The 17,395-nt window shown below is 40.8% G+C and overlaps 1 protein-coding gene across 5 annotated transcripts in view; it reads right to left on the minus strand.

Annotated features, from left to right (window-relative positions):
- LOC137380561 (kinesin-like protein KIF20B) overlaps positions 1–17,395 on the minus strand; it is a 135,334-nt gene that overhangs the window by 63,736 nt on the left and 54,203 nt on the right. For all 5 annotated transcript variants that reach the window (XM_068052575.1, XM_068052572.1, XM_068052573.1 and 2 more), the window contains exons 14-17: positions 15,047–15,186; positions 10,018–10,165; positions 8,697–8,904; positions 453–511 (exon numbers count right to left, since the gene is read on the minus strand). In XM_068052575.1, coding sequence (XP_067908676.1) covers positions 453–511; positions 8,697–8,904; positions 10,018–10,165; positions 15,047–15,186 — 555 coding nt within the window. The remainder of the gene's footprint in view (positions 1–452; positions 512–8,696; positions 8,905–10,017; positions 10,166–15,046; positions 15,187–17,395) is intronic.

Consider the following 17,395-nt stretch of genomic DNA (forward strand, 5'->3'; position numbering starts at 1 on the left):
TGGTGCAGAATATCTGCTACATTTGCCTCCATAGCAGTGACTACACTTCAAACTAAAATTATACATGATCATTTTGGGGAAATTTAAAAGGTGATATGGCAGATTAGAAATGCAAGTTCTTTACTAAACATGAGGATAAAGAAACCAAGGTTTCACTGAAGAAAAGCAAATGTGGTCAAAAATGCATTGAAAACAGAAGTGTTAGAAAGTGCTAACAGTTCACACAGAAATGGGTCAACAAATCTGATTAGTTCACTACTGCCTGAACTCTCAAGACACTTACAATGAAATCTTGTGATCAGAAAGTAAATGTAATGCAGCTTTTTAAAGTTTTGCTCAAGTAATTTTCTTTAAAACAAAAAGTGTCAAAACTGTGAATATCATTCCTAAATAATAAAATGCAATTTGAAAAAATTTCAGTCTTCAGATAGTGTTAAAACAAACAAAGTCACCTTATGGGCTTCCTTCAATTTTCCCTCATCTTCAGTCAATTTTTCATAAGCCTCTAATTCTGAAATTTAAAAAAGAACATTAACTATATAAACCTACACAAATGTTCAGATAGTAAACTCTTAGAAAAACAGCATCAAAGCATGGCATCCAAAACAAACATTAGAGGTAGCCTCAAGAAAAACTGTGCAAACAAAAAAAAAACAAAAGGATAGCAAGGATGTAACTATGAATTTGTGGTTGATGTCTCAATTGTAGGGTGCCTTTAATATTAACACAACCACTTCCAACTTAGTGGCTGAATTATGTCTGATCGCCACTTCAGCAGGTTTTGCTCAAGGCTGCATTTAAGGCAGTTGAGCTGGGGGGAGCACACCCAATGGGTTTCAGAGACCACGATGCACTGATCAGCCAAGCAAGTACTGACATTGATGTCCACTGACCCGAGGAAAAAAAAGGTTAGGCTGAGCTACAAAAGGCCAACAAATAAAGCCGATAGATACTGCCATCTTGCCATCAGCCACATAAGCCATGGAATGTGCGGCTTTGAATTCGTCCGATCACTTACTTCTAGCAGCTATCCCAAATCAGGTATTTAACTGGTCTTGCTAAGCTTTATCCCACTGTTTCCTCATTCTAGGACAAATTGAATTTAGAATTTTATAGCCAAGATCTCATTCCATGATTGCTATATGTTCTAGTGTGCAGTCCAGTGGCGCAGTGGTTAGCACTGCAGCCTCACAGCTCCAGCGACCCAGGTTTGGTTCTGGGTACTGCCTGTACGGAGTTTGCAAGTTCTCCGTGACCACGTGGGTTTCCGGTTGATAGGTAAATTGGCCATTGTAAATTGCCCCCTAGTGTAGGCAGGTGGTAGGAGATTTGGGGGAAGGTGAGGATGTGGTAGGGAATATGGGATTAATGTAGGATTAGTATAAATGGGTGGTTGATGGTCGGCACAGATTTGGTGGGCCGAAAGGCCTGTTTCAGTGCTGTATCTCTCTGACTCTAACTTCAGAGCAGCCTCTACACCATCATAACATTTCCCACATCAGCCATTATTATGGCTTGCTAAGCAAGACCATCAGGTTCGTGCTGTGGGTTCACTCATTAGGAATTGATTTGAGGCTGTTGGTATATTTTAGGCTTTGTGGATCTCATGTCTGCATCGTGCTGTTACCTGACCAATATCCAGGTAAATGATAGCGACATGGAGATTTAACAGCGATCCCTTATTACTCCACTCCAACTTACTGGAAAAGCATCATCTGCTGTTAATAGATTCTTCACTTTATTAAACAGTAAATATACTCAAATTATACCAAGCCTAATATAATAGACAGTTTGTTTTAACTCACAGGTTAAATGAATAGTAAACCACATAAACGGTGTATTTATATGCAATACCACTAACAGAAAAACACCCTAAAGCACTTCACAAGTAAATGTAGGGAAACATTGGTACCGAACCACAGGATAGTTGATCAAAAGCTCGGGGACAGATTCAAACTAGTAAAATATACTTTTAGGATAAATATCAGGAAGGTTCACCTCTTTACATTTATTTGAATATGGAAGCTCAAGGAGTGAGCAATATATCCTTTTGGTCAAATGCCAACATTTCCTTAAAAACCTGCAGAATTCACCAGAAATGTTTTTTTTGAGATGAAGTTCACCAAAGTAAATTACAGCATTAAACTATCTTGAGGTCTTCATTGTGCAATATCCAGGTGGTACAATGCAGGCTCCCAATTCCATACATGGGGCAGGATTTTGCCTTTTGGGTCAAATTGTGGCCCTGACCCTACACGGTGTTGGAGTAGTCTTCAAAAGTGATTTTCTCTAAACTGTCCAGAAGGTGCACTCACTATCCAATAAGGATGGTGGGCAGGCTCTCAAAGCTTGAGGACCAACAGGAAGCAGCTGCATCCTACCATTCACAGGAAAGATAGAAACAGCACCTCCACCTTGAGGCACCCTTTCAGGACCTCTAAAACTTTTGAAGAAATGGCTACAGCAGCTGGGCCACCATTGTGGAGGGGAAACATTCTCCAGTGTCTTTATCAGGGTTGTCCAACACGCGGCCCGCAGGCCAGAATCTGGCCTGCCAAAGATTTCCATTCAGGCTGTGGATGTAAACTGTACCGGGATGTTCCTCAGCCTCCTTGGAGGTCCTTCTCTGGAGGTGAAAAATACCTCTGTCAGACTGGCTTTTAGAAAAGATCACAAGTCAGTTTTACAGCTGACAGATCCTGACATTGGGAACAGCAGTTTCTGAACTTCAGACAGATTCAGGGTTTTCCGGCAGCCTTTAAAAAACCCTGAAACTGTCTGAAGTTCAGAAACTGCTGTTCCCAATGTCAGGATCTGTCAGCTGTAAAACTGACTTGCGATTTTTAAAAAAAGATCAGACATCTGCTGAGTGCTCCAGCTCTCTGCAACTGACAGACAGAGAGAGAGAGAGACATTCCATATCGCTACAAGAGTGCAGGCAAACACCAACTACTTGTCCAAGCAAAAGAATGCCAGGTATCTCACTAAATCAGTGCCCAACATACTGACCAGAAAAGTATGTCAATAAATTATTCTTCCCATTTAAAGTTTCTCCATAAAAATGAATTGTTGTTTTTTTTTTAAATATATAGATTTTTAATACCTTTATCTTTCGAAATTTGCTAACCGGCCCTTTGGGCTGAACTAAAATCGTAATACAGCCCTTCACCCAAAAAGGCTGGGCAACCCTGTTCTATACTTTTATAGTGTGGAAAAACTGTTCACAGTACTCCAAATGTGACCTAACCAAGGTTCTATACAAGTTTGACAACCTCTCTACTTTTCAATTCTATCCTTCTAGAAATGAATCCCAGTGCTTTGCTTTTTTTTTTAAAATAAAAAAAAAGCAGGCGTTATTAGCCTGTGTTACTACTTTGTGATTTGTGTATCTGTACCCCCAGATCCCTCTGCTCTTCTACCCAGTTTAGAAAAACTTACTTTCCAAGGAATGTGTGGCCTTCTTAATCTTCTTACCAAAATGCATTACCTCGCCCTCGCTTACTTTGAAGTTAATTTGCCAATTACAAAGAAAATTACAGCACAGGAACAGGCCCTACGGCCCTCCAAGCCTACGCCGATCCAAATCCTCTATCTAAACCTGTCGCCTATTTTCTAAAGGTCTGTATCTCACACTTATTCTACAAGTTTATTAATGTCTTCCTGCATTTTGCCACAGTCCTCCTCTTTGTTAACTACAACCCTCACTCGGGAGTCATGTGCAAATTTTGAAATTGTACTTTCAATTCCAGAGTCCAAATGGTTTATGTAAACAGTGAACCATAGAAAAATTATAGCACAGAAGGCGGCCATTCAGCCCACTGTGTCCGCACCGGCTGAAAAAACTAGCCGCCCAATCTAATCCCACCTTTCAGCACCTGGTCTGTAGCCTTGCAGGTTACAGCACTTCAGGTGCATGTCCAGGTACCTTTTAAATGAGTTGAGGGTTTCTGCTTCCAACACCCTTCCTGGTAATGAATTCCAGACACTCACCACCCTCTGGGTGGAAAAGATTTTCCTCATGTCCCCTCAAATCCTTCTACCAGTCATCTTAAATCTGTGCCCCCGATAATTGACCTCTCCGCCAGGGGAAACAGGTCCTTCTTATCTACTCTATCTAGGCCCCTCATATGTTCGTCCACTTCAATTGTCACCCCTCCGCCTCCTCTGTTCGAAGGAAAACAACCCTAGCCAATCCAATCTTTCCTCATAGCTGCAACTTTCAAGCCCTGGCAACATTCTTGTAAATCTCCTCTGTACTCTCGAGAGCAATATGTCCTTCCTGTAATGATTATTTTCCCTCGTTCCATTCTCATCCTCTTAAAATCATTTTTTTTTTTTCAATTTATCACTTTGGTCTTTGTCTTATGTCTTTCTGAATCTTTATCTTAACAATATGTTGTGACTTGTATTGTCTAAATGTTCTCCTGTGCTTACTTTGCTTAATTGTTCTGGTTCATTTCCCATTACTAGATCCAGTAGTGCTCCCTAAATTGTTGGGATTTTTTGCATACTAGGTGTGAAAGGAGTCCTGCACACATTAAAAATTGCATTCTCTGTCTATATATTTATGCAACATCTTCTTGCCAGTTTATTTTAAAATTGCCTATGATTATTATTCTATCACCTTTACCCATTTCACACATTTACTTACAAATTACTTTATCCACTTCCTTTCCTCGGGTCTGTAGGATACCCTCATTAGCGGGATTGATACCTTGTCTTTTATTTATTAGTTATCAGTCCTGTCATTTATGTAGCCATGTTGGTTATTCTGACTACATCTGGTTACGTGCAATGGATTATTGTCTTCAGTCCCACTCCTCTTCCTCCCAGTTTTACTTTGGATGTTGCATACTTTGCTGTACAGGCAGTTTAAAGTCTTTAATTGTTGTTCCCTTCTCTTTATTTTTAGTTTAGTTTAGTGATACAGCACTGAAACAGGCCCTTCAACCCACCAAGTCTGTGCTGACCATCAACCACCCATTTATACTAATCCTACACTCATCCCATATTCCTACCACATCCCCACCTGTCCCTATATTTCCCTACCACCTACCTATACTAGGGGCAATTTATAATGGCCAATTTACCTACCAACCTGCAAGTCTTTTGGCTTGTGGGAGAAAACCGGAGCACCTGGAGGAAACCCACACAGACACAGGGAGAACTTGCAAACTCCACACAGGCAGTACCCAGAATTGAATCCAGGTCGCTGGAGCTGTGAGGCTGCGGTGCTAACCACTGCGCCACCCCTTTAATAGTCCCTTTATACTTCAGTTTTAAACTGTATTTTCTCCTTGACCATATAAGTTGCCCTTGATACTTATGTTAGTCTGACCTTTACTCTCTTTTCCTATTTCTTCCATCTTCAGATGCATGGGGTTTGATTTTCACTTTGGAAGTGGGAAACAGGAACCGGGTCTGAAATCTGCCTTCTCCAGGAAGCTGATTCAGAATACAATTTTCAAGTGGGAAAGCCTTTAATTGCTATGGAGACGTGTTTCCTGTCTCAGAGCCAGTGAGATTGAAAATGGCAATGGGTCAGATCAAGATTGGGGCTCATATAGACTTCCACGGCAGCCATAATTGAATCTGCTGGCCGTCCTGAGGGGGGGAGAAAAGAAAAAGAGAGAAAGGAGAAAAAAGAGGAGAGAGAGAGAGAGAAAGGAGAAAAAAAAGAGAGAGAGAGAAAGGAGAAAAAAAAGAGAGAGAGAGAAAGGAGAAAAAAAAAAGAGAGAGAGAAAGGAGAAAAAAAAAAGAGAGAGAGAAAGGAGAAAAAAAAAAGAGAGAGAGAAAGGAGAAAAAAAAAAGAGAGAGAGAAAGGAGAAAAAAAAAAGAGAGAGAGAAAGGAGAAAAAAAGAGAGAGAGAAAGGAGAAAAAAAGAGAGAGAGAAAGGAGAAAAAAAGAGAGAGAGAAAGGAGAAAAAAGAGAGAGAGAAAGGAGAAAAGAGAGAGAGAGAAAGGAGAAAAAAGAGAGAGAGAAAGGAGAAAAAAGAGAGAAAGGAGAAAAGAAAGAGAGAGAGAAAGGAGAAAAGAAAGAGAGAGAGAAAGGAGAAAAAAGAGAGAGAGAGAAAGGAGAAAAAAGAGAGAGAGAAAGGAGAAAAAAAGAGAAAGGAGAAAAAAAGAGAGAGAAAGGAGAAAAAAAGAGAGAGAAAGGAGAAAAAAAGAGAGAGAAAGGAGAAAAAAAGAGAGAGAAAGGAGAAAAAAAGAGAGAGAAAGGAGAAAAAAGAGAGAGAAAGGAGAAAAAAGAGAGAGAAAGGAGAAAAAAAGAGAGAGAAAGGAGAAAAAAGAGAGAGAAAGGAGAAAAAAGAGAGAGAAAGGAGAAAAAAGAGAGAGAAAGGAGAAAAAAGAGAGAGAAAGGAGAAAAAAGAGAGAGAAAGGAGAAAAGAGAGAGAGAAAGGAGAAAAGAGAGAGAGAAAGGAGAAAAGAGAGAGAGAAAGGAGAAAAGAGAGAGAGAAAGGAGAAAAGAGAGAGAGAAAGGAGAAAAAAGAGAGAAAGGAGAAAAGAGAGAAAGGAGAAAAGAGAGAGAAAGGAGAAAAGAAAGAGAGAGAGAAAGGAGAAAGGAAAGAGAGAGAGAAAGGAGAAAGGAAAGAGAGAGAAAGGAGAAAGGAAAGAGAGAGAGAAAGGAGAAAGAGAGAGAGAAAGGAGAAAGAGAGAGAGAAAGGAGAAAAAAGAAAGAGAGAGAGAGAGAGAGAGAGAGAGAGAGAGAGAGAGAAAGAAAAACAGAAAGAGAGAAAGAGAGAAAGAGAAAGAGAGAGAAAAAGAGGAGCGAGAGATCTGCCTTCCACAGCACTAGAGGGAAGCAAGATGTCACAGGGGAGCCGGAGGCCTGGCACTAGGGGCAAGACAGACCCTCACTTCACTGATACCCATCTGGATCTAATGTTGGAGGCCTTGAAGGAGAGAAGGGAGGTCCTCTTTCTGGAGGGTGACAGGAAGCCACCTTATCATGCAGCAGGGGCACCTCTGCTCAGTTCTCCTTCCAGGGCCTCACTATCCTCAAGGTCCACACCTCTCTGGAGGGCTATGCTATGGAAAGCACAGCAAACAACCACTCTATGCCAGTGCGGGCCTTTCCATGTCAAAGTGGTGTAGTTCCTATCCTCATGAAAAGGGCATCCGTGACCTGCCTGATGGCCTAATGAGATGCTGACTGCGAGATGCTACCAAGGTCCACAGCTGATCCCTGGAAAGACCTGTTGCATAGAAGTTCAGGGTGACAGAGACCTCGACAGTAGGGGGCTGCCATGGGGGCAGTGAGGCCTCAGGTCATTGTGGATCAGAGCACACAGGATTGAGACCATCTGCCTGGATAGTGCAGCCTCCTACGGCACCGGCGCTCTGTCATTTGCAGGTAGCTGACTCTTCGGCTGCACACCCGATGTCTTGGGTCATACCTTCGTCCCCTTGCAGCCCCCTGCTGTGCTCCTCTGGCCTTCAGCTGGCCAAGAGATTGCATCTGCCACAGCTGATCTTGGCTGCTCTGTCAAATGTCAGAGTATCCTGTTCCCATCTGAGCACCCTCAGCTGGGCTTTGTCTGTTCACCAGGCCTTCCCCCGCCAACCCCAGCTGCCAACAGGCTCACTTCCCTCTCCAGTTTCCTGCCATTTACCAATGAGAAATTCCACTCTTCCAGCTGCAGCAACAGCGACATGGAAGTACATCTGAAGTAGCCGAGCTTTATTTGCTGCTTCTGCCCGATTTCAATCAGCCCTTCCCATAGCCCTCCACACTGCTCATGTCTTCATAACCTTGTCGTATTCCCCCATCTTATCATCCCCATTCCCAGCCTTCAAAAATTGTGAACTGATACTGACAAAACTGTTAATGAGCTCCTTAATGAGCTCAACAGGCACTTAAATGGAGGTGTGCGTCCAACCCAATCCGTTCCCTCACTACCAGTGTCCCTTTAAAAACGGAGTCGCATTCCGGAGGCGGCTGGTCCCCGTGCTGATCGTCAAATCACGCTCACCTCCGTTCCCGCACTTAGAGGGCTTTGAAAGTCCACCCACGATATTTTTACCAGATCATTTCCTCTTCCCAAATCTTACTAGTTTATAAAAAGTCTCATCGACAGCCCTTTATCTTGTTCCTTTTCGCTGGTACACTGGTCCCATTCTGGTTCAGGCAGAGCCTGTCCCAGCAGTTCATCCCCATCCTGTTTCAGTATTACATGAAATGGAACCCCTGGTACCCACAGCAGTCTTTCAGCCAAGCAGTCACATCCTAATCTGCCTATCCCTATACCATTTAGCACATGGCTGAAGTAGTAACCCTGATATTACCATCCAGGAGGTCCTTTTTAAATTTAGTCTCGAGCTTTGGGTATTCCCTTAGCAGGACCTCCTCCCTTTTCTTCCCTTTGCCAATGGTCCTAACAATGACCATAACATCTGAATCTTCCCCCTCCCAACTCCAGTCCAATTGTTCTGGCCTTTACCTTTGCACCAGGTAGGCAACATAACCTTCCGGATGCACAGCTGTGACTTTAGAGGATGTTATCTACTCACTAATTATAGAATTCAATACGGCTACAACCTATTTTGCCCTATAATGTTTTTAAATAAAAGTTAGCCATATTTATTTACCGGAAACAAACCTTTTAAAAACCCAATACTGCAACAAAATTTTACAATATGTATTACCACCATGATGCTTTATAATTATAGTGCAATAACATTTTAGCCAAGACTTACCAGCAGTTTTCTTTTTCAGTGCTTCTTTTGTTTGGTTAAGCTCCTGAATGACACAAGCTAAGTTAGCTTCCAGGAGTGTAATAGTTTCTTGAGGTTCTGGAGCAGTTGTTAGATGGTGATGGATCATTTCTGCTTGTTTCTTGATTTCAGCTACATCTGGTTCCAAGGACTTGATGTATCTCACAACATTAGTTTTAGCCAACCTCTCCTGTTTTGAAAAAGTAGATTGATTGCACAAATAGTAATGTAAATCAGCAAATCACTGGATTGGAAAAAGTAAATCTTTGGAATACTAACTGAAGGTGGAACTTACATATATATTGTTAATAACATGCTGACTAAATGCTTACATTTAGTTTCTACAGATAAGTGAAAAATTAACTATTTAGCAACCGTGACTAAAGACTATCCAAATGGAACAGAAGTACACCTATTAAGTTGGCAGACAGCAGGATCTCCTGCCTTGTGCCCAGATTTAAACCTCCAACTTTGACTTTTCTAGGTTATTCTATAGTCACTTCTATTCAACCTTCCCTAATTCAAAATGAGCTGACAATGAAACAGGCAAAAAAACAGTGGGTCTGTGACAGTCAATTGGGTGGTAGACAGTGTACTGAGGCAACTGTAAAGGATAAATCACATACGAGGCAGATCTTCAGTTGCCAGTGTGCAATTGTACTTGGGAACGAAATGCGCAAGGCTATTTCCCAGTCAAATACATGCTTCAGTGCTTAACAAATGATACTTAACTTTACATTTGAAATTCTACATACAAAAAAAAATTCAGCAAGAGAAGTAACTGCATCTGAAGCTCAATCATAATTCATGCGACTTTTTGGATTGGTACAAATGGAGGAATTTTAACAGTTTGTGCTCCTGATATAAACGCAGAAAATCAGGCTCAAGCATAAACCTAACAAGAGCCCTGCTAAATCTTCTCAGACACTAGCATGCAGCGTCAAAGCTACGTTGGGGTGGGGAGGACATTGCTGCTGAAAGCAGGTGGTGTTCACAAGGTTCCCATTGAGAGTGGTCAGCACTGTTTGCTTGCACACGTGGGTAATTTTTATTAATAGCTTCAACTCACTCGGTGAAGGATCAGACAGAGCGATTTTTTTGGGAGGGCCATGATTCGAAAATTGCTAGGTAAGAGAGAGATGAAATTGCAAACAAAGGTAGATTTGGATAAGGATCAAACCAAGTTTTAGGTTTCGATAAGCAAGAGTACTTAGAATGTAAAAATTGAAAAATTGTCGATGAACAGTAGAGAAGACTCTCAAAAGGCAATAGTTTCTGCGGCAAACAATTGCAAAACACATACCTGACTGACATCTGATTCACTACAGACTTCAGCAACAGGATCATCATTCTGGTCAATAGCAACATATGTCTTGACCAAAGTTTGAAATATTTCATTGCGTTTTTCAATTCTGTCCTCTGTTAACCGACTTTCTTCCTTCACATGCTCACTACATTAAAAAAAAAAGTGAAACAATTTAAAATGAAAGCAAAGTACTGAAGATGGTGAAAATCTGAAGGGAGAAAAATAAGCACAGAAATTGCTGAAAACCCACATCAGGGCAATCACTATCCATGGAGAATAAAAGAAGGCTATGTTTTGGGTGCAGGCCTTCATTTAAGAACTACAAAAAAAAAAAAAGAGGCAGCATTCAGAAAGCAGGTGGTTTGGGGTGTTGGGGAAAAAGATTTTTTTTTTTTAAACTATAAAAATAGGGAGAGAGAAAATCAAACAGAAGGTTACTTCAATTAATTGACAAAAGCACTAAGACATTAAAAGAAGAAAAAAAAGGGTGTGGAACTCGCTACGCAGGTGGGAGACCTGAAATGTAAAAAAACAAAAAAATACGGAAAACCTGGGGTCAGGCATGAAATAAAACAGGTTTGTAAATGAGGATCTAACTAAACTCTGAAATGACTGAATTAATATTAAGGCCAGAGGATACCTTTGAGAAAGAGGTATTGTTACAAAACTTGTATTGAAAGTCAATCGAACAGTATGAGGCCAAATGACAGATAGGTCAGAGGGGTGAGCATTGGCAATTCAGGGTTACATTTTGTAGACAGACTGGATGTTTTGACAAATTGCTTACCTAAACTTACATCTAGTTGCATCAATGTAGAGGGTACTGCATACGCGAATAGAGGAAACGTATGTGAATTGCTGTCTCACACGGGAGAAATATTTGGGGCTCTGGATAAGTAGTGAATGGGCAAGTGTTGAGTCGCCTGTGGTTTGCAAAGGAATGTGCCAGGGAGAGGGCAGCTTAAAGTACAGGAAGTGATAAAAGAGTGAACAAGGGTGTTGCAGAGGGAACAGTCCCCCTGGAAATCAGAGGAGGATGGGAGGAGGGTTGAAGATGATTTTTTTTGATGGTGGATTGTTTTAGGTGGAAAAAATGACAGACCACCTGGTGAATGTGGAGGCCGGTGGGGTGGAAAGCAAAGATCGGGGGACTACAATAGTTGGGAAAGACATATGAAGTGCCACTATTGGCACTGAAGCCATTTAAACAAGTCTGTACAAAACTCCAACATTTTGCAGAATTATCAATGGATTCAGTACTTTCATTTTCTAGTAATTTATAAAACACTCTTTCACTATTCATCTTTTATTAAATTTTTGTTGTAATGTTCAAAATATCAGACACATAGGCCAGATTTGTGTTTGTAATGACGGCAAAACTGTCAGGGTTCGCTGACATTACAACTTTGAAACTGACAGCAACTTCTGGGTGTATGTATGTGCAATTAAATGCAGAAATCCAGAAGTTGCTGTCAGTGGTTTCCAGCTCTTACACTGGGTACACTGTTGGAAGTTTCTGCAGGTGCCAACTTTAGAAAATCACTTGAACTGACGTGAATGTCCCCTTTTACTCCATGTCACTGTAAAAAACAAAAAGTTATGTTTTGTTGAATGAGGTGCAACAGGATTTTTAAACAGGGTACTAAGTCATAGCTGATACTGAACAACCTCTCTGGCCTTGAAAAACTAATTTCATATTTGTGGAATGTCAAATTTCTACATGATAAAAATTCCTTAGGATTTAATACAATAAAAAGTTTGATATTTCAGCTTCCATCTTATTTCTATGTGTATGTCCCAATTATTTTGCTCTCGGCAAACAAAAGGTGAATGGGGGCATAATTAGTAAGTTTGCAGATGACACCAAAATTGGTGGTATAGTGGACAGTGAAGAAGGTTGTCTAAGGTTACAACAGGATATAGATTAACTGGGAAAGTGGGCAAGGGAGTGGCAAATGGAATTTAACGCAGACAAGTGTGAAGTGATGCATTTTGGGAAGTTAAACCAGGGCAGGACATATACAGTGAATGGCAGGGCCCTGGGGAGCGTTGTTGAGCAGAGAGACCTTGGGGTGCAAGTACATAGTTCCCGGAAAGTGGCAATACAGGTAGACAGGGCGGTGAAGGCGGCGTATGGCATGTTTGCCTTCATCGGCCGAGGCATTGAGTACAAGAATTGAGACGTCGTGTTACAGTTATACATAACGTTGGTTAAGCTGCATTTGAAGTACTGTGTGCAGTTCTGGTCGCCGCACTACAGGAAAGATGTGATTAAGCTAGAGAAGGTGCAGAAAAGATTCGCAAGGATGTTGCCTGGTTTGGAGGGCTTGAGTTATAAAGAGATTGGATAGGCTGGGTCTGTTTTCCCTGGAGCGAAGGAGGCTGAGAGGGGACATGATAGAGGTATATAAAATTATGAGAGGCATAGATAGGGTAGATAGCCAGCCAGAGTCTGTTTCCCATGGTAGGGGTGACTAAAACTTGAGGGCATAGATTTAATGTGAGAGGGAGGAGGTTTAAAAGAGGATCAAAAAGGGTAAATTTTTCACACAAAGAATAGTGGGTATCTGGAAAGAGCTGCCTGAGGTGGTGGTGGAGGCAGGAACAGTAGCGACATTTAAGAGGCATCTGGACAGGTACTTGAATGAGCAAGGCAGAGTGGGATATGGAACTAATGCAGGCAAGTGGGATTAGTATAGATGTGCATTATGATCGGCATGGGTGCGGTGGGCCAAAGAGCTTGTTTCTATGCTGTACGACTATGACAATCAATTCCTAGTTTGTTGTCTCAGAATTCCTCAAGGTGACTGGCTGCTTAAACTGCTTGATAACATCATACTGCTGGATGCCTGGAGATCCTCTAGGCTCAGTGCCAGAATCAAACTAACATCGGGAAAGATGAGATTTGCACCACAGGGATCACTATCTTTTGGGAGCAGTTTTTTTTAAAAATTTAAGGTCAGCATCACTTTTCCAACCACTAAATCCAGGTCATGAGCAATATAAAAGGATTTTTGGAAAATGATGATGTCCCTTTAAAAAAAAAAAAATCCTTCAGAATGCCATATTCATTATCCATTGGTAAGACCACATCTCGAATACTGTGCGCAATTTTGATCTCCTTATTTAAGGAAGGATGTAAGTGCGTTGGAGGCGGTTCAGAGGTGGTTTATAGATTAATACCTGGTATGAGTGGGTTGCCTTATAAAGGAAAGGTTGGACAGACTGGGCTTGTTTTCACTGGAGTTTAGAAGAATCAGAGGTGACTTGATTGAAGTATAGAAGATCCTGAACAGTCTTGACAAGGTGGATGTGGAAAGGATGTTTCCTCTTGTGGGCGAGTCCAGAACTAGGGGGCATAGTTTTAAAATTAGGGGTCGCCCTTTTAGGACAGAGATGAGGAGAAATTTTTTCCGAGAGTTGTGTGACTTTGGAACTCTCTGCCTCAGAAGGTGGTGGAGGCGGAGTCATTGAATATTTTTAAGGCGGAGGTAGGTTGAATCTAAGGTTATTGGGAGTGTGAAATTCAAGACACAAACAGATCAGCCATAATCTTATTGGATGGCAGAGCAGGCTCGAGAGGCCAAATAGCCTACTTCTGCTCCTTGTTTGTATTCCTAGCTGCCCAGAGTTGAGCTGCTGCAGCCCCAGTCCTAGTGGTATGGTATTTTCATGATGCTATTTTGCAAAATAAAAAGCTAAGTAGCTTACAAGACTACTTGAGAGAGAATCAAGAGTCAACTACTTACTGTAGGTCTGGAGTAACAAGTAGGCAAGACAATTAAGGTGTAACATGTTCCACTTAAAAGGACATTAGTGAACCAGGTGGGACTTTACAACAATCCTGCAGCTTTTATCATTTTTCTTGGTGCTAGTCTATAAATTACAGATAAACTGACTTCAGTTTCACAAGTTGCCATGATGGGATTTTACCTAACCGGATAATCGCAACCACTAACAATAATAAAGAAAATTATCTCACTGTAACACGTTAAGCACTGATTTATAGCAGGTAAATTCAAATGGTGGCAGGCAGCAGTTACCAAGATTAATATTAAGAAAAGCAGAATTGACTCCCCCACCCCTCCAATCCCTCTTCCCACTTTCAGTTCTCATTGTCTAAAGACAATGCATCTATAATTACTCCAGGGATCTGAAATGCTTTACCACCATCTCTCATGAGTGCCAGCTATCCATTCAGAAAGAAAAAAGCTGTTTGGCTCTCGAGAAGCTGTCTACGGCATGACAATTCTGGCCTACGATTTCAGCATTCCTGATTTTAAATCGCTCCACCATTGCCTGCCATGCATTCAGCTTGCTAAGTACTTAACCTTTGGAATTCCCTCCTTAAACGTCTGTGCCTCTCTACCTCATTCCCCCTTTAAGTTGCTGCTTAAAACCTACCTCTGACCAAGTCTGCCCTAGTTTGGTGTTAAATTTTGTTTCGTGAAACAATCCTGTGATGCACCTTGAGATGCTTTACTACATTGAAAGGTGCCAAATAAATACAAGATATTATTGTTACACTTGATCCAGTAACTAAGCAGATTGGTAAAAGGACAAAAATAAAAGGGTGAGAGGTAGCTCATGCTCCAACTATCTGGAAACATTACAGATTTAAAACATAACACGAGAGTTTGGTTTACATCTGACCTTGAATGGGAAAGTGAATTTAAATTGGGATTGTTCTAATACAAAGAAGGATATTTCTATTTTCTTTTGTGCCAGCTGGGAAAGAAAAAAAAGAGATGCTACACAACAAGGCTGCTATCCCATACTCTAGCTAAGAATGAATTGCTTATGGCAGGAAGAAAAAAAAAAAAATGGGTTATTTTCCAGAACACAACTCTATAGAATAGGTGCAGGGAAGCACATGCCAATCTCAAAACAGAATATCCTAAAGAAATAAAAAAATCAGAAGTTCATTTATTAAATTGTTAATCAACAGGTTTGGATTTTCCTTCAAAGCTACACTTTTAGAAATCTAAAATGTCACTATTTCCTTAAAAGTCACCCAAGAATGTACCTTAAATTATTTTCAAACTGAGCCATGAACTTTTCCATTTCTTGACAGACTTCTTCCCGGATTTTCTTTTCCAAGATCACTTTCTCTTTCTTTTCCTCAATCAACTTGCTTTTCAGGTCTTGTATGTAAAGCAGCAATTTCTATACATGGCATTACAAATTTAAAAAAACAAGTTAAGGATGGCCCATTCAAATTCCAGCAAAATAATTTCTTTAATTTGAAAATATATTTCCCTCAAATAGTATTTAAAGAGCATAAAACATGCTGAAAGTAAATCAAAACTATGCACAAATCACAAGGAACTGCAGTACTCTCACTCCTGGGACTTTAGCTTGAATTCAACACAAGCTTAGAGATGAAAGTCCTTGTTCTGCTGACTGTAAGGATCCTAAGAAAAACTTATTAAAAGTAATCACAACTCAACCACATAATTGAACAGAAATTTAGTATGAAGAAAACATGGTGATGATTAATAATAGGACTAACAAAGACCCACAAAAAATTTGCAGTCAAATTACTATGCTTAAACAATTCCACCATCCCATGCCAACCCTCTCTTGCATGCCATTCCTTACGCACACAACCTTTGCATGGGGATAATGACACCAACTGTTAGTAACTTCACGTGTCACATGCTTCAGTCTTCTGCACACCAAGTACCACCCACCAATCAAAACAGTGATGACAGACAAAAACTCCATATTATTGTAGTGTGATATTTCCATATCTACAACAGGGCCCCGAGGTGGAGGAAATCTGACATGGAGGTTATGGTTAAAGTATATTTTGGAGAACAGCAGAATCTGCTTCTGGTTATACCTAATCCATTGGCAATGAAAATAATATTCCATTCACTTGCAATGACATCTCTTAACCTCACCTGAAGTTAGTTAATAAAATCTATACATAAATAAAGAACTTTGTTTGACTTTTGATCTGAAGATGGACTGGACCTCGCTCACGCCCCCACCCACCATGTAGTTCCATGTTTAGAAGGTGGAGAAAAACAGCACAAAAAGTGTAGACTACACTTGTGAGAATGTACTCTCGTCCAAGAACAAGAAAACACAGACAGGAAGCAGGAAACTACAGGCCAGTTAGCTTAACAGCTGTCTTAGGGAAGATGTCAGACCTATTATTAAAAGACATCATAGCAGGGCACTTAGAAAAATTCAAGGTAACCAGGCAGAGTCAACATGGTTTTTGTGAAGGGGAAATCATGTTTAACCAATTTATTAGAGTTCTTTGAGGGAGTTACATGTGCTGTGGATAAAGGGAACCAATGGATGTATTGTACTTAGATTTCCAGAAGGCATTTACTAATGGTTATTGCAGAAAATAAAAGCTCATGGTGTAGGGGGTAACATGGATAGAAGATTGGCTAGCTAACAGGAATTAGTAGGCATAAATGGGTAATTTTCTGGTTGGCAAGATGTAACGAGTGGTGTGCCATAGGAATCTGTACTGGGGCCTCAACTTTTTACAATTTATATAAATGACTTGGATGAAGGGACCAAAGGTATGGTTGCTAAACTTGCTGATGACACAAAGATAGGTAGGAATGTAACTTGTGAAGAGGACATAAGGGGCTACAAAAGGGATATAGATAGGTTAAGTGAGTGGGAAAAGACCAGGCAAATGGAGTATAATGTGGGAAAGTGTCCACTTTGGCAGGAAGAATAAAAAAGCAGCATATTATCTAAATGGTAATGGATTGCAGAGCTCAGAGATGCAGAGGGATATGGGTGTCCTAGTGCATGAATCGCAAAAGGTTAGGATGCAGGTACAGCACATAATTAGGAAAGCTAATAGAATGGCATCGTTTATCACGAGGGGAATTGAATGCAAAAAGGTAGGGAGGTTATGTTTCAGCTATACAGGGCATTGGTGAGACCACATCTGGAGTACTGTGTACAGTACTGGTCTCCTTATTTAAGGAAGGATGTAAATGCATTGGAGGCAGTACATGATGGTTTACTAGACTAATACCTGGAATAGGTGGCCTGTCTTACAAGGAAAGATTGGACAAGCTAGGTGTGTAGTTGTTGGAATTTCGAAGAGTAAGAGGCAACTTGATTGAAACAGAAGATCCTGAGGGGTCTTGACAGGGTGGATGTGGAAAGGATGTTTCCCCTTGTGGGAGAATCTAGAACTAGGGGTCACTATTTAAAAAAAAAAGGGATCGCCCATTTAAGACAGAGATGAGGAGAAATTATTTCTCTGAGGGTCGTGAGTCTTTGGAATTCTCTTCCTCAAAAGGCAGTGGGGAAGCAGAGTATTTGAATATTTTTAAGGCAGAGATGGATAGATTTTTGATAAGCAAAGGGGCGAAAGGTTTTTGGGAATAGG

This window comes from Heterodontus francisci, chromosome 20, assembly GCF_036365525.1.
Source record: "Heterodontus francisci isolate sHetFra1 chromosome 20, sHetFra1.hap1, whole genome shotgun sequence".
NCBI classification, from domain to species: domain Eukaryota; kingdom Metazoa; phylum Chordata; class Chondrichthyes; order Heterodontiformes; family Heterodontidae; genus Heterodontus; species Heterodontus francisci.